The sequence below is a fragment of the Vicia villosa genome, unplaced genomic scaffold, assembly GCF_029867415.1.
Source record: "Vicia villosa cultivar HV-30 ecotype Madison, WI unplaced genomic scaffold, Vvil1.0 ctg.006406F_1_1, whole genome shotgun sequence".
NCBI classification, from domain to species: Eukaryota; Viridiplantae; Streptophyta; class Magnoliopsida; order Fabales; family Fabaceae; genus Vicia; species Vicia villosa.
Window position 1 is genome coordinate 49,283 of NW_026706772.1, and position 22,679 is coordinate 71,961.

The 22,679-nt window shown below is 36.6% G+C and overlaps 1 protein-coding gene across 1 annotated transcript; it reads left to right on the forward strand.

Annotated features, from left to right (window-relative positions):
* The first annotated feature begins 19,528 nt into the window (after positions 1–19,528).
* On the forward strand, positions 19,529–21,966 carry LOC131642995 (protein FAR1-RELATED SEQUENCE 5-like). Its single transcript, XM_058913141.1, has 2 exons — positions 19,529–21,724; positions 21,799–21,966. The coding sequence occupies exons 1-2, from the start codon at positions 19,529–19,531 to the stop codon at positions 21,964–21,966; spliced, it is 2,364 nt and encodes a 787-aa protein (XP_058769124.1).
* Positions 21,967–22,679: the final 713 nt, after the last annotated feature.

Consider the following 22,679-nt stretch of genomic DNA (forward strand, 5'->3'; position numbering starts at 1 on the left):
CATTCTGACAAAGGCTTGATCAACTATAGAAAGCAATCAAACAAGTTCAAACAAGATGACAACAACAAGGGAAAAATCAAAGGGCCTTGCTTTAATTGTGGGAAAGCCGGTCACTACAAACCGGATTGTCCATACCTTAAGAAGGAAAAAGAGAAGAACCAAAGCAAAGGTCATAACAAATCTAAAAGAGCCTACATAGCATGGGAAAGTGATTCATCTAGTGAAAGCTCATCAAGCAATGAAGAAGAATTAGCAAACTTATGTTTTATGGCTCATCAACACAAGAAAAAGAAAGCTGAAAAATGTCTTGACATTGCCGAAAGGTTGTGGTTCCTTGATAGCGGATGTTCAAGACACATGACGGGAGACATATCTCTTTTCGTTAAGTTTCAAGCAAAGAAAAAGGGGTATGTCACCTATGGAGACAACAATCGGGGAGCCATACTTGGCAAAGGAAGTGTAGGTCCATCCACTGAAGACATTGTCAGAGATAAGGAAGACGAGAATGAAAGTATTGTAAAGAAAGATGCTGAGAAAGAGAAAGATGAGTCTCATGATGAAAATAAAAAGGAAAGCATCTCTAATAATGAAGAACTTCCAAAGGCTTGGACAAATGTGAAAGATCATCCAATTGACAACATAATAGGAGACATTTCAAAAGGCGTTACAGCACGCTCAAAGATAAGTAACTTCTGTCATCATTTTGCTTTTGTTTCACAAGTTGAGCCGAAAAACGCTAAGGACGCATTACTTGATGAGCATTGGCTAATGGCCATGCAAGAAGAATTAAACCAATTTAAACGGAATGATGTTTGGGACTTAGTCCCTCATCCGGGAGATCATCAAGTAATCGGCACTAGATGGGTTTTTCGTAACAAACTTGATGAAAACGGCGTTATTACTAGAAATAAAGCTAGATTAGTTGCCCAAGGTTACAATCAAGAGGAAGGTATTGATTATGAAGAGACATACGCTCCTGTAGCACGTCTCGAAGCTATTCGCCTCTTGCTTGCCTATGCTAGTTCAAAAGACTTCAAACTATTCCAAATGGATGTTAAAAGTGCCTTTCTAAATGGCTACATAAATGAAGAAGTCTATGTTGCTCAGCCACCCGGCTTTGAGAATTACATGTATCCAACTCATGTTTATAAGCTGAAACGTGCTCTTTACGGTCTTAAACAAGCCCCTCGGGCTTGGTACGAACGATTGAGTAAATTTCTTCTTAGTCAAGGGTACTCTAGAGGTAAAGTTGACACTACTCTCTTTATTAAACGAAAGGATAAAGATGTTCTCTTAGTACAAGTATATGTAGATGATATTATATTTGGGTCGACTAATGCAAAACTTGTCAAAGATTTTTCTAAGCTTATGCAGAGTGAATTTGAGATGAGTCTCATGGGTGAGCTAAATTTCTTCCTTGGCCTACAAATCAAGCAACTCATTCATGGAACGTTTGTGAGTCAAACTAAATACTGTACAGAGCTGCTCAAAAGATTTGGAATGAGTGAAGCGAAGGAGATTAACACACCTATGGCAAGAAACACTAACCTAGACAAAGATGAGAAAGGTAAAGAGGTTGATGTAAAACTGTACCGAGGTATGATAGGTTCACTATTGTATCTTACCGCCTCAAGACCAGACATTATGTTTAGTGTGTGTATGTGTGCAAGATATCAATCTTGTCCAAAAGAATCTCACCTCAAAGCTGTCAAAAGAATTCTGCACTATTTACGTGGAACTACTACTTATGGCCTATGGTATCCAAAGGGAAATGACTGCTACTTGGTAGGATTCTCCGACTCAGATTTTGCTGGCTGCAAATCCGACAAAAAAAGCACCAGTGGAACATGTCATCTATTCTCAAATTCATTGATAAGTTGGCATAGCAAGAAACAAGTATCGGTTGCATTATCTACTGCTGAGGCAGAATATGTAGCTGCAGGGAGCTGTTGTGCGCAGATATTATGGCTCAAGCAACAACTTCTTGACTTCGGTATTAAGCTTGATCATATACCTATCATGTGCGACAACACAAGTGCAATAAACTTAAGCAAGAATCCTGTCCTACACTCACGAACCAAACATATTGAAATAAGGCATCACTTCCTAAGAGATCATGTAGAGAAAGGAGACGTTACATTTGAACATGTAGAAATCAAGAAGCAACTAGCTGACATATTCACCAAACCTCTAGCAACGGAGCAATACTTCAACATTCGTAGGGAATTAGGGATACTAGATATCTCTAATTTGGGCTAACTACGTTTGTTCCTCTTAAAGTTATTCCTTTACTTTATTACTATATATTGATTATTCTCAAGCTAACATTTTTCTTAGTGTAAAGGTAGTTCTTTATCAAGTCAGACATCATTCCACATTGACTAAAGACTTCCATAAACGGTGACACCTACACACTGAGAAGACGGTAACATGATTGTTGTTCACTTCCAAAAATATCATTGATACTATAATATGCTATCAATTAACATGCTTATAGTGACTTCATACATATATATCTCTTGCTCGTGTATGTGTTTCATCTTAAATCACAGCATATCTCATAAAGCGGAGTTTCACAAATTCTGGGAATTTAGGTCGACCTACTCTGCCTCTGAGTCGACCTACAAAAGTCATTTTTTCAGCCTACAAACTAAAATGCTCAGTTACGTCGACCTACCCATCTTTTAGGCCGACCTCATCTGCATCATTTTACAGGCTTGTCTGTTAGGTCGACCCAGTACCAAATTAGGTCGACCTACTGCTGCATAATTTCAATTTCTCCATTATTATGAACATTTGCTACATGCTTTACGTACACAGTCTTTCTTTTGCATCTTATGTCTGTTGGAATGGTCTTTTATAATTTTTTTACCTACCTCTTATCTACTACTATGAATGCTCGAGTTTTATCTATGTTTCTCTCGTTACTCTTCTCGTCTGTTTCGTTGTTTCTCTTTTGATGTTGTCAAAGGGGGAGATAGATGCTGAGCGTACGGGGGAGATCAGCTGAGCGTACGGGGGAGATCAACTGAGTGTACGGGGGAGCCTTTTATGCCAAAGCTTCTACTACCGGTTTGCCATCATCAAAAAGGGGGAGTATGTGAATACAAGATCACAATCACAAAGATGTTTTTGATTCATGGCAAACTCAATAAGCATACAAGCAACAAGGCACAAGCAGAAGAACTCAAAGAAAAGCAAGCATTGGTCATTTGTGACAGAGCAGGTCGACCTACTATGCATATAGGTCGACCCAACACAAGCAAAACAAGAAAAATGCAAAAAAGCAGCAGTCAGGTCGACCTACTCCCAACACAGGTCGACCTAAAATAAAGAAATTTACATATCATTCTGCTAGGTCAACCTACACAACAACTAGGTGGACCTAATCTGAGGAAAGGTCCCCAAAACGCATCTGAAGTGGATTCTGGTCGACCTACTTCTTTAACAGGTCGACCTAACTGGGAACAAATGACATTCAAAGGATATGCAGCTCTGTTAGGTCGACCTAAGATCTACAAGAGGTCGACCTAACTGATCAAAAATGCCAAAATTTCTGTTCTTCTTGGCTCCAACTGATATGCACTCATATATATTATCAAATGTTCATTATGGTATTCAACACCAACGACTGAAAGATACACAAAGGCTTCTCATCTTCGTTCTTCATTATCTCCAACACAATTACACATAATCATTCTTGCGTTGAGGGTTAGTGATGAGTTCGATAACGTCCATGGAACGGAATTGAAGATTCCTAGTGGGTGAAGATTTGTGGGGTTTTTGGTGAATAAAATCTGCGGGTTTTGTCCTCCACGACAAGTGGTTCTTGGGGGTTTTTATCAAGAGGTTTTCATCGAGGATTCGGATGAGTGTTACAATTGAGGAACAAGGGTTCAAGCAATTCAAGACACTGCAGAAAGGAATCAAAGTGAAACTCTTGGATCACCTTGATCTTGATCAAGATTAAGGGTGAAGAAGATTCAAAGGATCGACATAATTGGTTTATCGTTTATCGCTTTGTTATCTTCTTTGTATAAACTGCTTTCAACATTAATGAAAGATTTCCCAATTTCAATTTGGAATTGGGGGCAGACGTAGTCGTAGCGAGGACGATCGACGAACTGCCTGAACAAATATCGTGTTCTTGTCGCTTTTACCTTTTCATTTACATTCTGTTCATAATTGGTTATAATTGCAAAATTGATTAACGATTCAAGTGTTAAAATTGTGAATTAAGGTTCTGCATAAACATCACAATTCACCACATCTTGAATCATCATCAATTTGAACATTATCACCAAGTGTTTGTCTTTTTGCTTATTCCATTATTACTGCATTGCAAACCAAAGTTCGTCAATTTAGAAGTTAATTGATTTTCAGCTGTGAAACGTATTGATTCGACATCATATCACTTCATCGTTAATCTCAATTATCTTGTGGTTTGTCACATATACGACCCTTGCAATAGCGGTCCGGAATAGACGCAAGTCGATTCAGAACCGCTTTCGCTCTAGTTCGAAATAATCCCGAAAAACTTCGTGAGATCTATTCACCCCCCCTCTAGATCCTCAGGCCAGCGTCTAACAGAAACATCAATCAGGTGATTGGAAAGAATATCTCAGTAGGGTTACTGGCATCGGTAAGGTTACCGAGAAACATCAATCAGGTGATTGGAAAGAATATCTCAGTAAGGTTACTGGCATCGGTAAGGTTACCGGGAAACATCAATCAGGTGATTGGAAAAGATATCTCAGTAAGGTTACTGGCATCGGTAAGGTTACCGAGAAACATCAATCAGGTGATTGGAAAGAATATCTCAGTAAGGTTATTGGCATCAGTAAGGTTACCGGGAAACATCAATCAGGTGAGTGGACCGAGACAAACAGTAAAATTACTGACGACAGTATGGTTATCGAAAAACTCCAAATTGTATGGTTTTGGTATTGATTTCTTTGGAAAAATTTGTATTTGAGGGGATAAAGTGACATAAGGTCGGGAAAGCTTGCAGAAAGCACCATTAAGAATAAATGATTTGAGAAAAACCTGTGGGAATACTGCTCGGGATAGTTGAGGAATAAAGAGTTCTTCTGGAGAAGTGACACTGACCTAACTGAGGATGTAATGGGTGCTTGACAAAAACTCTAATCTGCCTTATGCTTCGATGCATGTTTGAATCCCTTTTTTAGGGTAATGCTCTACCTAAATGAAAATGCTATGCGTTTTAGGAGGATGCAATGCGATATGCAATGATATCTATCAGGAGCTCAAAGGATGAAGTCTTCTGACTGTTGAGGAACGCCAACCATCTGGATTTAAATCTTGATTCTTCGTGAGGATAAAGATCGTGACTTCCCGACATTCTCTTCGTATACACAAGTTGTTTAGCCTGCGCCTGAACTTAACTGGATCGAATAGTTGAAGAGGAGGAGATGTCACTGCCTACTGTCTAGCCCCAGTCTGCAGGGCTTTTGAAGAGATCGCCTCGAGAGGATTTTCGGAGACCCGTGCCATCGAGATAGAATGCCCCAGTGTTATGGACTATGGAATAGTGCCCCTGACTAATCAAAGTTAGAGATGGTTTCACCCACGCTTGAGTAACAGCCCCTGATTACTCAATACTTTAAGACATTCTTCGAACCTTGAGTGATTGCCCCATTTTTGGATTTGTAAAGATATGCCCCTGAGTGTTATTTCTTCGAGACTCGACCCAAGTCGATTGGATCTTAGGGTGGATGCTCCTAGTTAATAGGATCTTTGTATACCCTTGTGATCATTGGGATTTTGCCCCTGGTTAAGAGAACCCCCTGGACGTGGTTCCCCCATTCAAGAGTCTGTATTAGAAATGATAGCCTCTGCATTCTTACTCAACGGAGTATTCAACTGCTTCTCTGCACCTTAGGGTAATCCACTTTGAGACATTTTTTCCCCCAACTTGACGGAGTTATGAAGACAACTTGTTCTTGGGGAAGATACACCTTTTTATCATAAATTCATTATGGGATCTTCTCGGGTGTCATGCACTCGTTCATATGCCAAGGATGTTTATTATGAGAATGATAATTCTAATGCAAAGTTTATGTTTGTCTTGAAACTTAAAAAAAATTGAAATGATGTCGTAACATCGATTTTTTTTTATGAAAGGTGGTATGATGCCAACTCAAAAGTTTCAGCATGCCTCGCAGGAGTCAGATTACCATACTCTCGTTTAGTATGCTTTCGAATAAACCCTACTTCAATTAGGACTTTTGAAGGTTGTAACGTGGCCGTGGTTCGCGGTTTAAGAAAAAAAAAGGACTTAAGGCTCAAAATATTTGGTGCCCACCCATTCTCCGTGATGTTCTCCAATCCTAAGTTCAATTAACTCGACATGAGTGTTCATCCCTCAGAAGGAATTTTGGCATGGTTGAGGAATCAACGAGGTTTTTTCGGACATGGCAGTCGCTCACCTTTTCTTCTTTGAACTTGTAGTCACACGACTTTGTCTTTGCCTGGAAAATTTATCATTATTTTTCTTTGCCTTTCACTTCTTTTTTTTTCATCAAATTTTTTTACAAGTCGTGTGACTTTTCATTGTCTTTGATTTGTTGGAAGTGATTGCGACTGCCTCATTTCATGATCGACGGAGAATTACCATTGTGACATCGTCATCTTTTGACCTCTTGAAGAATGAAGGATAAACATTGTGGTTTTGACATTCCTCAACCTTTTTGACAGATAACCATTGTTGTATCCTTAGATCCATATCCTTGATGAGTTTTGAACACTCGGTCAGATTAACTGAACACTACCCTGCCCCTGGGTTAAAATGACGATTTTTTCTAAATAGAAATGAAACTTCTACTTCAAGGCTCAAAGGGGTTAACGAAGGTCTATCTCCCTTATATCTTCGGTGTTTGGGGATTTAAAACAATGCCTGTACATCATCAGTAAGGTTTTATTCGAAAGCGCACCGTTTGAAATTCTTGGTATCACGCTCATCATCCTCCCTCCAGAGTTACTTGCTATTTTAATTTATTATTTATTTTTTTTACAAGAGTTGAGTATCACAATCAAGAAAATAAAAGCGAATGGATTGTTTCAAGACAAAAATATTCAATGCATTACGATCATTATTAAAAAACAAACAAGTTTTGCATACGAGAAAGTACTGAACAAAACAAAAAAATTACAAATGAGAATGCAGAATGAAACACAGATTGCCAACATTGAAGAGACTTGACTCCGTCTGGACCTATTGCTTCAGAAGGTACATCTTGCAGTCTCGACCTCTACTCAGGCGTGGAAAATTTAATTTATGCGCAGACCGTTTGGCGTGAAGCAGATTGCCTTGGCATCAATGAGGTTTTGAATTGTGCCTTTGAATACGTTGCAACCTTCAATCGAGTGGCCAGGTGCCCCTGAATGGAACTCACAGTAGGCGTTAGGATCATATCCTTCAGGATAAAGAAAAGGAGGAGGCCCAAGCTGTTTTAATTCTACTAAAGAATTTCGGAGTAGATGAGAGAGCAACTGAATATGCGGCATTGGAATTGGTTCATATACCTTTCTTGGCCTTCTCAGATTCTGCCCACCTTGTGGTCGGCGATTTTGTCTATATCTCTGCTGTTGTTGCGGAGCGTACTTAACTGATTGATCATATAGAACAGGCTCTCGTTGCACAAATTGAACTGGTGGCTGGCTAATAGTTGCAGCACAGATTTGTGGAGCATCCTGATCAGGAATAATTTCTGTCATCTGATAGCAAGGGATCTGAACTGGAGAATAAGCATGATCTTTCTCTTCAACTTCGAAAATTGTACTTGTTTCTTCACCATCTTGTTCCGGGAATTCAAAATTAGTAGCAGCGTTCTGAATCTTGCCAGTCATAAGACCGTGCTCAATTCTTTCTCCTATGACAACCAAAGTTGAGAATTTAGAAGCGGCACATCCAACCATCCGATTCAGATAGGGGTCTTGTAAAGTGTCCATGAACATGTCTACAAGTTCTCGTTCCAAAAGGGGAGGTTGAACTCTGGCAGCTAGCTCCCTCCATCTTTGTGCGTACTCTCTAAAGGATTCGTCAACCTTCTGAGTCAAACCCTGAAGATGAATTCTGGTAGGAACCAATCACAGTTATGTTTGTAATGCTTGAAAAAGGCTTTGGCTAGATATTTCCAAGTTCGGATATTGGTCCTTTCAAGCTGGGTATACCATTCAAGAGATGCCCCACTAAGACTATCCTGAAATAAGTGTGTAATACGGTGAACTAACTTTTATTTGAAATGTGCGGATAGCAAGAGTCGCCACCGACTTTTATTTTATCCAATTTATAGAAAGGCTAAAAGAACAGAAAAATACCTTTTGAAAAGATTTTGAGTTCGGGGGGTAAGTTATACAAAGGGAAGGTGTAAGGCACCCTTTGTATCCATGGTTATCCATGGGCTCTTAATTGCTCAGCTCACTTGTTTGTTTTGAATTGTTTGAAAAGTAGGGTGTGAACAGAAAAAATATTCGTTAAGGACTTTAGCATGTAAATAAGCATAGCCTCGTTTTGAAAGTATTTGAAAAGAGAGGTGTGAAAAGTAATTTGATTTTTAGAGCAAGCAATTAGTAGCAACTACCCTAAGTTTGAAAAATTGTTCTTTTAGTCTTTTGAGCGAAAGGATCTATCCATACCATGAGAGGGCATGAATTCTTTCAATTGGATGTTTGAAGGGTCACCGAAATATCGTTCGCCATAAGACTGTCCCTTGCCATAAAGAGGGCAGGTAGTCTAAGGGAAGGATATAATAGTCATTAATCTTTTTAGGCATCATGCGAGGATACCTTAGCAATAGGGACATATCATCATTTATCGAGGCAACTTTGAGGGACTAGATGATTTTTATTCTTTAAGGCAACCTTGCTTTAGGTATCCTCGGAATCAGGGACTTGACTATTTAGCACACTTAGAGGCAACAAGCAACAATTAAGGCAACAGTATAAGGCAACAAGGCAACCAGAGGGATTACCCTAAAGGTGCGTGTGTGGCACAATCAGGTGGTTAATTCAGATATTTATCCTGTAATTAGTTATCTACTTCTGTTAAAGGCTTGCACTCCCTAAGATTACTAACCACGCAGTTAAAATGACAGAAATTAAAGGCGGAAAGATAAATGTCTACGCTATTACAATAAACACCTGCGGGGCTGGGGGAAATTAAAAGGCAGAAGAAAAATATAGCATAATAATTAATATAAAATTCTTGAATGCCTCGACCTTCCTCGAATATTCGATTGACTTTGATCATCTGAGAATTAACAGAAAATAATGGGGTGAGTGCATTACAAATTCGGTGGTAATTGGAACAAACCTTATTTTAACAGAAAATAAATAAGGCAAAAATAAATGAATAAAAATGATATTTAAATCAGTGAGAAAAAGGAATGAGAACTTAACTTTTTCGATTGGCATGGCGCGTAATCGGAGGATACGGGGTAACCCTGAAAAATTCGCACAAAGAAAAAAACTTTAGTGTATGAATGATCTATAAACCCTAAAAAGAAAACTTATTGTGACCTAAAGGATTTGTAGGGTTAAAAGATGTGTTAATGGATAACAGCTACCTGAAGATTCTAGGGTGTATAAATGAATCGAGGATAACAAGCCTAAAAATTAGTTATTAATTTTTCACCTAATTAATTAAATCGACAAAATATGTTTTCGATTAAATTATCTAAGAAAATGTTAACTTAATTAAATAATTAATCATCTAGAAAAAACCTAGTTTTTATTTAAGTAGGAAAAAAATATTCTTTTATTGTGAAAAAAGGGTTTTTTAAAAGAAAAAGAAAAGAAATAAATAAACATAGTAAGACACTTAAAACTAAATTAAATAAATAAAAAAGGGGAAGGGGACTTAGCTGGGATTAGGTGTAATGCGCTCCTGAGGTTCCATGATGCACTTGCAGCTTACTGGGCGTGAAATTGGCGTCTGGAATGATCTGATGGTGTTGATTGAATGTGCTGCGTAGGCCTTGCGTGGGTTGTTGCACTAGATCTGAAGACAACTCACAACAAGTATTTGATAAAAATTAATATGTTACGCGTGGGATTTGAACCCCTGTGTCCATGGTTACCAGCGCGCGTGATTTGCCATCTCCTTCATTGTGTTTTGCTGATAATGAGAGGAAAACAAAAGCATAAATATAAAGCAAAACGTGAGGATACAAAAGTCAAAAGGCAAGTCAGTGTGGGTCCCTGGTTATCCTGAACAAGCCAATTGGAAGCGGAGAGAGAAAAAGCCTTATGGACTGGCAAATGAGAGTGAACGAAATGGCCATGCAAGCGTTGACTGGCCCCTGGGGTATTCAAACCACCACCGGCGGTGGTTTTCTTCCACCTTCTCCGACGAGACACAATGCGTATACCTCCGGTGAGATTCAAACGACGGCTTCTAGGCTTTGATGGATCTGAGTAGCGGTTGGAACGCGTTCCTGACACCTCCAGGAGACTAGTAGGGAAATTGGAATTGGCGGAATCGGACTGAAGAGACCTTTTTCTCGTGCCCTAGGTTTTTGATGTTCTTTGCAACATTGAACCCTGGGTTTTTGCTCTCTTTTCTTTCTTCTCTGAACCTATTCCCTTATATATAAGCATTACATTAGGTCAACAAGAATGGCAATAAACCAACCCTTGAAAGAGATTGGAGATTGATTGAAAAATTCATGGAAAAACTTTCTAATTTTGGCCCACATTAGTTCTTTAAATTCCACGAATTTCTTTGTGCCTTGGATGATGTGGAAGATTTGATTTGGAAAAAAAAGAAGGAATGCTCATTATAATTATTTTTTAGGATTTTATTTGATTTGTATTTGAAATTAAATTATTAAAATCAAATATAACCAAAATAATATCATGGAAATAATAACATTTGATTTTTGGACTCCCTTTGATTAATTTAAATTGATTGGAACTAAGAAAAGATCAAATCTTTTCAATCCTTTTTCTAAATATTGATTAAACCCATGATTTTTAATGAAATAAAATTCAAATAAAATCAAATTTTAATCATATTTTCGTGGGTTTAAGATTGAAGGTCCTTGATGACTTGGGGAACAAGATTGGGCCATAAAAACTTGGATCCCTTTGCAAGAAAATCCATTTTGGAGCCCTTTACTTCACATTTTTCCCTCAGAAATTGTCCAACTTTGACAAGGCGTATCTCTCGATTTTTAAGGTATGGATGAGTTCTAGGACTTTTTAGAAACTTTGAAGAGTCCTCTAACCAGTGTTTTTGTTCTCAGGTCAAAATGATTTTCCATGCTCCTTGTGTGCTCTTTTGAAAAAGCTGACTTTTGGTTGTCTTTTGAAAAGGGCCTATAATGTTTTGATCCATATCTCTTAAATGAAGCATTTTTAGCCTTGGCGTGTGAGAGACAAAGTTATAGAGAACTCAATTTCCTTCAAACTGAGCTTTGAACGGGAAATTTCTGATGTTCCATGTGGAAGTTATGGCTGGTCAAAGATCAGTTGACTTTCTCCTATGAAACCCTAATTTAGAAACTTTTGGAATTGTTGATTTCTGATCTTTCCTTGATGAACCATGATCAATCCTTGATCAAATGGTGAATCATACTTCAAAATGAGGATGTTGACAAAAAATCGGAAGTTTTGACTGTACTTTGACCACAGTTGACTTTGAGATCAACTAGTCGATTATCAGTCATTTGGGCCATTGAGTGAGCAATCTTTTGAATTGGGACTTGAAACTTGGCACGAGGAAACTTTGACTCATATGAGAGGCCATGTAGTCTGCTTGAGGTGTCAGAAGTTCAGATTCCTTGATTAAATTAGAAACCCTAATTCAGAGGTTGTTATTTAGGAGAGAGACTGCATGCTTCTTTCTTGTGCGTTTTTGAGCATTTGAAAGTCAGATGGATTGAAATATGAATGAATACGTTTGGGCAAATTTTGGGGTATGACAAAGTGCATTAGAAGTTTATCGTTTTCTGCATAAGGAGCCATCTTGTTGCAAAATGCCTTGATGTGTGTTATTGGGCAAGTGGTACCCTTGTACTTCTCAAAGTTGGGGACTTTGAACTTAGGAGGAATCTTGATATCAGGCACCAGGCATAAACTAGCAGCATCCAAACCAAGGCAATGACGATCCTCAACCGCTTTCAATCTCTTATCCAAAAGACGAAGCTTACCCTCATCTTCATCCATTGGAAACTTAAAAGTATCATATGACGAAACAGAAAGATTTTCACGGTGTGGAGCCTCATTGACAAGAACTTGCATAGTGTTTCTAACATTCTGATTCAAAGGGACCTCTTGGGTAGGATTGACGACTTTTTGATGAACGCCGCTTGGATCAACAATAAAATCCGGCCTCTGAACAGGCTGCCTTAACTCTCATTGTCCACGGGTAACGGTTTGGATAGCTTCCAAAAATTGACCCATAGTAGTCCCTATCTGAGCCTTAATCTCTGCCATGTCTGTCTGAATTTGTTCCATGATTAACCTTGAATGTCGGGAAATCAATTTTGCAGTCTCTGATTCCAAATACAAGTTAAGATGCGAATGAGCTCCTTGTAGAAATGCATGTCATGTATGAATGATAAACTCATATGATGCAATGGTATACGAATATATTTTATTTTTATTTTTTTTTCATGCAATGCAATGTGGCATAGAGTGGGGGTTACAATAAGGATGTCCCACACATGTTAAGGGCTAAACCCAAGGAAACCCCTTAAAGGCTGGGATAATGATAGATAGATGGCAATCCAAAACCTACAAGTTAGAGGATGCACGGAAACAAACATGGAGTGATCGTTCATGACAGTCACTAGATCTCATAGCCATCGAGAGGCCAATCGAACGCATGCTAAAGAAGTTGTCCTCCGTATGAGGGATGTGATTTTTTTGAAATAGAATCCCTACAGGCTAGGGGACATGTAGATGTAAGCACGGGGTGACTGTTCATGATGGTCACTAAGTCTCATGGCCATCGAGAGGCCAATCAACATGCATAAGTGGAGGTGTCCTTCGTGGGAAGGACATGGTCTTAGAAATGGGGTCCCTACAGGCCAGGGAACGCGTAGGAATACCTACAAAAATTAAAACGCAAGACGCTCGCAGTATACAAATTGTAAACATATAATAAGCACATAAGCACATAAGCCCTAAGTTCATAGGTTCGACGTAATGGCTCAGGAGCCTACCCTTCCCATGGGAATGTTCTAGAAGGTCTCATGGGATCGTTCCTAGCCGCCGAGACTTTTTGTCTCTTTGGATTTTGGAACAACTCATTGGTCCACGAGGTTCGAGTTTTAGGGGTTGGTTCCCAGAGAGATCAGCTAAATACCAAGTCCAGCCCTCAACAAGGTCGAGCCTCGTATCAGACCTTTCCAGATATTCAACCCACTCTGAGTGGAATTATAACAAGACTCGTAGGCGATGTAGTTCCCCACTGGTCATTATTATAATTCCCACGCTTAGGCTTAACAGCAATTTATAATAACCCAACAGAATACAATAAAATAGAAAATATAAAAATATTTAATTAAATTGAACGTAAACGAATAAATTACAGATGAATAAATAAATAAATTTAAATATTTAATAAAAGGAAAACCTAATTCCTAAACCAAACCCTAATTTAGGCAAACTAGCCAAACCCTAATAGCTAACCACGAACCTAAATAATTTGCCAAACCTAAACCCTGCCAAGCCTTAGGAGCATAATAATTCACCATTGATGATTTTTCCCTAGCAGAGTCGCCAGCTGTAGCAACCTGCCCTAAAAATTAAGCTTTTAGAGTCGCCACCTATTCTGAAGGGCGAATAGGAAACCCTACGCAGATACGAGATTCGGGGTAAGTTATTATAATCAGGTTGAGGAAAGGTGTTAGGCACCCTCAACCCTTTTCTAAGGTTTGTTCTAAGGTAAAGGCTTTATGGCTAAAATTTAGAGGTTTAATAGCTAAGGAAATGCATAGGGGAAAATTGAGATTTGAACTGAAAGGAGGTTTTGGGGAAGGTAACTCGCCTTGGTTATCCAAGTGCCTACGTATCTTCTTATGGATAATCAGAGTCAACGTAGTTCGGGCACAGGGTTGTACGCCTTAGGATTTGAATATGAAGGTGTTTGAAGGCTTTTTGAATGGCCTATCGTAGTTTTTGAAAAGGTATTTTGAATTACCTTCGTAGTTTCGCAGTATCGAAGAGATGAAAATCTGTGGTTTGTGGTTTGATGTGTTTTAAGTGTTTGGGCGTACAACCCTGATTTGATATGGCACCGTTAGATGCGGTGACCAATAGATTTGGTCAGTATAACTAACGGATTAATGGGGCATTTCTGGTTACTCAGATCGATAGGTTGATTGTTGCAGGCAGCAAATTAAATATGTTTTAAATTTTATGTATTTTTTTTATCTCTCGTCTAATGCGACTAATAGATTTAGTCGGATCGAGGAGAGAATTAAGCTAGAATCAATTGGATAAGAACTGCCTAATATTTACCTAACATATTTTATTATATATTATACTTAGTATTTTTTATAACCTAATAATTAATTAAAATTAGATAAAAGAAGTTAATATGTTTTGTTTTTTTCTTAAACAAGATTAGTTCAAACGAACATAAAACTAATTATAATAACCAACATGATTTAAATTTTAAGCCATTATTTAAAAACTAGATTATAATAATTAATTAAAAATTATAGAAAAGTAGTAAGTTATTATGATTTAGTTATTCCATAAAGACCTAACAATTAGTAGATGATACATAACGTGAATAAAGCCCTAAACATAGGTTTAACCTCCTTAAATCAAGTTAAGAACGTTGACTATCCAAAGTCCTCACAACCCAATAGCATGCTGGTACTTGTTATTAACAAAAAGTAGAAGGAAAAAAAAATAAACTAAAACAAGCGACATATATACAGATACATAAAGAAAGCCACCGTATTCTTCCTCTTTCTTCTTCTTCACACAACATTCGCAAAAAACGAAGCAAACCCAAACTATTTTCAAGATCCAACATCAAAATAAGATACATATATGGGGAAGAATACTCACAAATTTAAGGCTTTTGTGGTTATGTGGTTACCATCGTTTCCGGCACAGCATGGGAATCTGAATCTGATGGTTAGTGGTGTAAGGATCCACACGGTACCGGTCAGAATTCCGTCAAAGGGCTGCTCGCCGGAGTCGTGTGCGTGCGAGGATGACTGGATCTGGTTCTTTCCGCTGGATCTTTGTCGAACTCGTCGGAGGATGCTCTGAGTTGCAGCGGACTGGATTTCTCCTTCTTCCTTTTGTAGATCCGATACGGAGGAGCTGTGGCAACGGAAAAGAGGGACACAAGTGGACGGTGGTGCGGGTCGGAAGCGTGATCGGAGGGCACCGATTGCTCTTTCGTGGTACTGATGAGTGGGTGCGGTGATGGCGTCGGAAACTAAAGTGTTATGTGTATGGATGATTATTGAGATTTTGGAAAATGATGTTAGATATTGTATGATGAAGTTTTGTTGTTGTTGGTGGCCATCACGAAGTTGCTGGTTGTAGTGGCAGTTTATAGGGTGGTGATGATTTTTCGGTCCCTCCTCTGGCTGAGATTTCTAGTATTTATATAGTTAAAGTCTAGGTCTGAAATCTGTATTTGGAAATTTTGTCATTTGATTTTAGTTGTGGAGAGATTTTGATTTTGTGTATTTTCGGAATGATTTAAGTATTATGAACATTTGGATTTAATTCTTTCCGGTTTAAACCACGCGTTTTCTATGAAGATTTGGGACTTCTTCATCTTTGGGATTGATTTGGCATTCTAAATACTGATTTTGTGCAGGTTTAGCGTGATATTCAACTTGAATGCAAGATTTGTTTCCACCTTGATTTGATTTATTTTTTTTAAAGATCTTATATCAATTAATTGAATTTGATTTAGAGTTTTCAATCTGGACCGAATTTGAAGCCAAGGTGATGAGGAGATTTTGATGAATAGTAAATATTGGAACACATTTTTTATTTTCTTTTTATTGTTTAAAAATTATAACATAAAATATATCCTAATGCTAATAATAATAAAAAAGTTAATGATAATAAAAATCTAAAAATAGTGATAATAACTAGTTCTATAAACAAAATGAACTCTTATCTATTTATTTATCAACTAATTAGAAGAATATGGATTTAAATCTAAATGTAATTTCGAATCATATAAGAAAATTTCTAATATATTCTAAAAATTCAAATTTACTAAATGAAAAAAATAAATAACATAGGATTAAAGCAAATGAATAAAATGTCAAAATGTTAGTAACAAACTCGAAATTTTGTAAAACCCAAATTTAAGAGAAATTGACTGTTAGAAATAAAGTGGGCAAATTTGGGGTATGACACCTGTATCTGTAAGTTTCCTCTGATCAACGAAACCAGATAAGTATTCATAACCATAGAGCAGTTGTTGGAGCTGAATATTGTGTCTCTATCACAGTGAAATATGGTTAAGAATGTGTACTGCCCTAGTTGTTATCCAGAAAGGGTAGTATGTTTTAAATCAAGGAAGTCAGATGGATCTGACTAATTCAGTGTTATGCTATGACTAAAACTGTTCCAGAGACCTAGCTGAGGAAATCTCTTCTATAGGTATAAACCATGGCATCCTTCATCTCAAAATCAGAATTAAAGTCTGAAGAAAAGTTTATTGAGATGCTGGCTATTTTATCCCTTGATGTGTCTAGATATTGCTGACTATTGGATTATTCTGTTACTAACCTGAATTTTGTCAGTTTGACATTAAAGATGTTAACCAAGAACCGTGAAAGATGATGTCACATCTGATGTTACAACATCTCAAGATCTTCAGTTATTTTATGTATTTGCCAAGAACAAAAAGTATAAATGTGAAGAGGTAATCAGTCAGAATGACCTAGTGTGAGTAGCAAATTCTAACTGAAAAGCTGGTAAGTACTTTGACGAGAGACTTAGTACTTATTAGGTTTAGAACTTGGATGCAGAGAAGAAGTTCTTACAACTATGAGTTCTCAATTATCTTCACACATCAAAGAAGAAGGCAAGAGTCTATGATGTGGGTGTTTACGGTGATTTCCGGTAAACAACCGCTAGTCTTCCAAACTATAATAAATATGATTTGGTTACTCGCAGGATCGACTAGATTGATCCTAGGACACATAGTCAAGAAGATTGTCATCAACGTTCATTCGAACCATATTCATTATTTGTCTTCTTCAATAAGAGTTGTTCGATTAAGGAACAAATAGTCTTGACAATCACTTTGTTATATATAAATGTGACTTCAGCGAAAAGATAAGTAACATAACATAGAAAATTAAAAGGACTATTGAAACGTAAAGAATCTTAAACTGCAGAAATGTAAAAGACTTTGAAAGTAAATAACATGAAAGTAATTCGAAAGTAAATGACATTAAAGTAAAGATACAGAAATGTAAATGGCAAGAAGTAAACGAAATGCAGTAATTCTGGAAAATATTTAAAAGCAAAGGGTAATACACATGTATTAAAATGGTGGTGTCATACGTACATTTTCTCAGCGAACTCTTTCTCTTAACGCTTGATACTTGAGTAAATATGTGAGTGATTTGTACAAAATGGACACACAGAATCCTAACACTAAGACTCCTATTTATACTAGTTTCGACCTTAACGGTCCTATACTAATCTGCTGCCACGTTTCTCATAAGGACTTCTAGCGATACCATCTGTTACTTGGACAGTTACGAAACCGTCTTCGAATTTCAAATCTTCCCGCCTGAGTCTGTCTTCGACGCGTGGCAGTGTATTAAACAAACACTACGAAAAAACACGCTAAGTAGTAATACTTGAATATATTTACAAATTTGTCTAAGTCCCCGAAGACACGTACTTTTCACTAGCTTTCAGTATTCATTATCTTCATAGCGAACTTAGAAATCTTTACTCTCGAAGCATGACCATCAGTAGCCATTCTTTTATTTTTAAGGGATGGCCATCAGTAACCATCTTTCCTTCGATTTTCTACTTCTTCGAAGGATAAATAATATAAAACGAAATCTTCAGCTAACAAATTGCCCCCAATAAATGCCTGTTTCGAGAGTCAACAGAAATAGGCGTTTCTTGTCATTATAAGATTTCGTTCTTTATTGATCTTTGAGAGTTCCAAGACTGCTGACTAACGTCATAATCATAGATGACCCTGTTTCTGAAACGTCTTGTCATTTTCAAAGATGTCTTCTCATAACTTACATTCCCACGTTTTAACCTTACTTCTTGATCATTACTCCTACATACTAGGAGTGAAGCTAACTTTATTCGACCGCCGTTGGATTAAATCACCAGCCGCCACGTGTTCTTTGGATTTTACCCAAAAGATTTAAAAAGGGTTTCCGTTAAACCTTTAAATACTTGGTCTTGCACTTCTACACAACCTTTCATTCCTATTTCTTGAGTTCAGGTATGCTCCATTTAAGGTAAATTCCTTTTATTCCTTTTAGGTTTATGGATGTAGTACATGTGGCAAATAACAAATTAATGGTTGAGATTTAAAATTAATAACTTTTTTAAATATTTAATAAAAATGAAGAGAGGGAAAAAAATATCACGTTCTCTCTTCCCTCACGTTCTAACTTCCAGCAGTCCATCTTCTTCATATTACAGTACCATTTTTTCCAATATATTCTCTCTCTTGTTAAATGCTTATAGACTCCTACGATTCATTTTTTTCTTCATTCATCTCTACCTAATAATCTTTCACCTCTATCAGTCATTATCGTATTACCGCAGTTAGATATCTTCATTTCATCGCCGCCGCCGAATTTCACTATTTCACCTCCCTTATCGTTGTTACTGTCTTGTCAAAGGTATGTAATTAGTATACTTTATGCACACAGAAATTACTTCATTAAGTTTTTTGTTGTTATTAGCTAATCTACTTTGTTATTACATGAAAAAAGTTGTTATTAGCTAATCCTTTAAGATTTTAGTGTTGAAACTAGTTGATGCGAAAGATCTTTATTCTCCTTCATCTTATTTTCAATGTACAAATTGTTATTATAGAAGGAAAAGGAAATCATTAGTATTTTTTACCCAGCAGTTTTTATGAATTATGACGAATATTACCTTGCAAAATGAAGTGCAATGCCAATAACACAGATTCTCTTATTTTATTTTGTTAGAGATCTGCAATGCCAATAACACAGATTCTCTTATTTTCAAATGTGAAGTGTATCCATTTCAACTAGATGATACCATCTTGGATATGGGTACCTGTGGCAAAATAGGAAGAATAATCTTACTAGAATGATTTAAGCTAAATGCATGTATCGGTTATTCTCAAATTTTACGTTGTTATTACTTTTACATTGTTATTATTTTAGGAAAATATGATTCTGCAATTCATTTTAATTTTAAAATCTGATTACTCATCTTTGCTGTAAGTTTAGTTATGTTGATATTATTTCATGAAATTTTCTTATTTTATTATGCTTATTCAAATCTTATTGTTTTATAAACATCGTGCCTATATTTTTCAGAAACTATGAACACATCATCAATTCCAGATTGTGTTGATAAATGGGTGAACCATATACATGAACAAAGTATGGAACAAAGCCAAGAAAGTATTGACAAAATTGAGCCTCACTTAGGAATGGAGTTTCTATCTGAAGCAGAGGCTTATGAGTTTTATAATAAATATAGTAAAGGATTTGGGTTTGGTATTCGCCGAGAATATTCAAATAAAAGCCGAATAGATGGAGTTTTGACTTCAAGAAGATTCACATGCTTCAAAGAGGGTGCTCGAGTTATTGACAAAAGACGCAACCCAACGGGAGAACCTAGAGCAGAAACCAGAACAGGATGCCTAGCACGTATGGTTATTTCACTTGATCGGAAGATTGAGAAATATAAAGTTGTTGACTTTGTAGCTCAACATAACCACCCTCTTTTGCCGCAGGAGTATGTTCATATGATTCGCTCTCATCGACACATTTCTGAGGCACAAGCATCACAAATTATCTTGGGAGAAGAATCTGGATTAAGACCAAAAGATTTGCATGAATATATATCCAAGCAATCCGGTGGAATAGAGACAGTTGGTTTTACCAGACAAGACCTGAAGAACTTGCTTAAAACCAAAAGGAAGCAATCTCTAAAATACGGTGAAGTGGGTGCATTGATGAGATATTTCAAACAAGAAAGTGAAAATCCATCATTCTTTTATGATTTTCAAATGGATGTTGAAGAACAAATAACAAATATATTTTGGGCGGATGCACAAATGATAAATGATTATGGGTACTTTGGTGATATCGTCACTTTTGACACCACTTACAAGACAAATAAAGATTGTCGACCGTTGGGAGTATTTGTTGGACTTAATAAGCATAGGCAAACAATCATTTTTGGGGCAGCATTGTTATATGATGAAACAATACCTTCTTTTCAGTGGTTGTTTGAAACATTTCTCAAAGCGATGACCCAAAGAAAGCCTAAAACCATTCTAACAGATCAAGATGCTGCAATGGCTAAGGCTATTTCCTTGGTTATGCCAGAAACTTTTCATGGATTGTGCACTTGGCATATAAGACAAAATGCTTTAAGGCATGTGAATCATTTATATCAGAAGAGTTCAAAATTCGGATTGGATTTTGAAGCATGTATAGATCTACACGAAGAGGAAGGTGACTTTTTGAATGCGTGGAATTCTTTACTTGTTGAACATAATGTGCTGGAAGGTTCATGGTTGCATACAATTTTTCAATCAAAGGAAAAATGGGCATGGACTTATGTTCGAAAAACATTCACTGCAGGTATGAGATCTACTCAATTAAGTGAAAGCTTTAATGCTGATTTGAAAAACCATTTGAAGTCAGATTTAAATTTGGTTCAATTTTTTACTCACTTTAAAAGGGCTGTTAATGGTAAACGGAACAATGAGTCAGAAGCTGAATATGAGTCAATACATAAGTTGCCTAAATTGAAAATGAAGAAGGCTCGTATGCTCATACAAGCCGGAAGTGTTTACACTCCAAGAATTTTTGAGGAATTCCAAGAGGAGTATGAAGAATATCAAGACACTTGTGTAAAGGATTTGAAAGGAGGTTTGTTTGTTGTCACAAATTATGACAATACAAAAGAAAGGATAGTAATGGGAGATCCTATGGAACAAAAAGTTTCTTGTGCTTGTCGTAAATTTGAGACACATGGCATCTTATGTAGTCACGCTTTGAAAGTTCTAGATGTCATGAACATAAAATTAATTCCGGAACAGTATATACTCAAGAGATGGACAAGAGGTGCAAGGTTGAGAAGTAATCAAGATTGGGATGGAAGGCATGTTGAATTAGACATGAAAGCACACTTCATGAAGCGATACAATGAGTTATGTCCTCGAATGATCAAATTGACCAACAGAGCTTCGGAATCACATGAAACTTACACATTTTTGTCCAAAGTCTATGAAGAGTCGAGCAAAATAATTGATGATATGTTAGCAAAAGAATATGTGGATGAAAAATCAAGTGGAATGGTCCATGTATCAATATCAATTGCAAATGATGAGATTGACAACATTGACATCGTTGGTATGGCAAAAGGCATAAAGAAGAAAAATTGTTCTCGTAATAACAAAAAACGAGATAAGTCTTGGGTTGAGAAATTAAATAGAAAGACAAAGAGATACTCACAAAAAAAGAAAATGATCTCTCCAGAAAATTCAGCACAACCGTTACCGGTAAGTATATGTTATCAATTTATTGAAATTTTGTTTAATTTCTTTGTTTACTTATTTATTTTATTATTATGCAGCAACAAACTCCAATCCAATCAATTCAAAGTGACAATGGAAATCAACATCAAGCTAACTTTCAAGCGACACAATCAAGTCAGATTGAGAATGAAACTCAACATCAAGCTACTATCCATACAACACAATCAAGTCAAATTGACACATTGGGATTTCACAACTTTTTTTAGACATATTATATCTAAGTATTTTGATATATTTGTTAGAAACATATTTATTGTTACCTTATGTGTTGTTACTGTAATGTTGTGATTTCTGTCAGATTTTTAATTTGATAATATGCATTTAAGAGAAATCTTCATGTGTTGTGTTGTTACTATAACGTTGTGATTTGTTTTGAAATTACAGCAACGATATTAAATTATTGGTGACATTGAATTTTCCAGATTTTAATTGAATTAAATTGTTATTGGAGATATGACTATGGCCAACAATGGTGATTGCAGGTGATTGCAGGCAACGCTAAATGCCGGCGAATTCCGGCACCGGCATTACGATAATATATGAATTTTGATTACAAATTTACAATAATTTATAAATTTCGATAATAAAATTACAATAATAGAATTATAATAGTTTATGAATTGTGGCGGAGGAGATGAGATAAAAAAGAAGAAAAAAGAATGAGACTAAGAAAATTTGACAGAGAATGAAAATTACAATGTGAGGGGAGAGAAAATGGTTTTCTCTATTATTAAATAAAATAAAATTGCAACGTGAGGGAAGAGAAAGTGGTTTTCTCTCTCTCTCTTTTTTATTAAATAAAAAAAATTATTAATTTTAAATCTCAACCATTAATTTGTTATTTGCCACATGTCTTACATCCATAAACCTAAAAGGAGTAAAAGGAATTTATCTTAAATGGAGCATACCTGAACTGCTA

What these genes read in the sequence shown, in the direction of transcription:
- LOC131642995 (XM_058913141.1), top strand. Translation starts at nt 19,529, where the DNA reads ATGAACACATCATCAATTCCAGATTGTGTTGATAAATGGGTGAACCAT. An exon ending in ATTCAGCACAACCGTTACCG is followed by an intron (nt 21,725 to 21,798) that starts GTAAGTATATGT and finishes ATTATTATGCAG; the next exon opens with CAACAAACTCCAATCCAATC.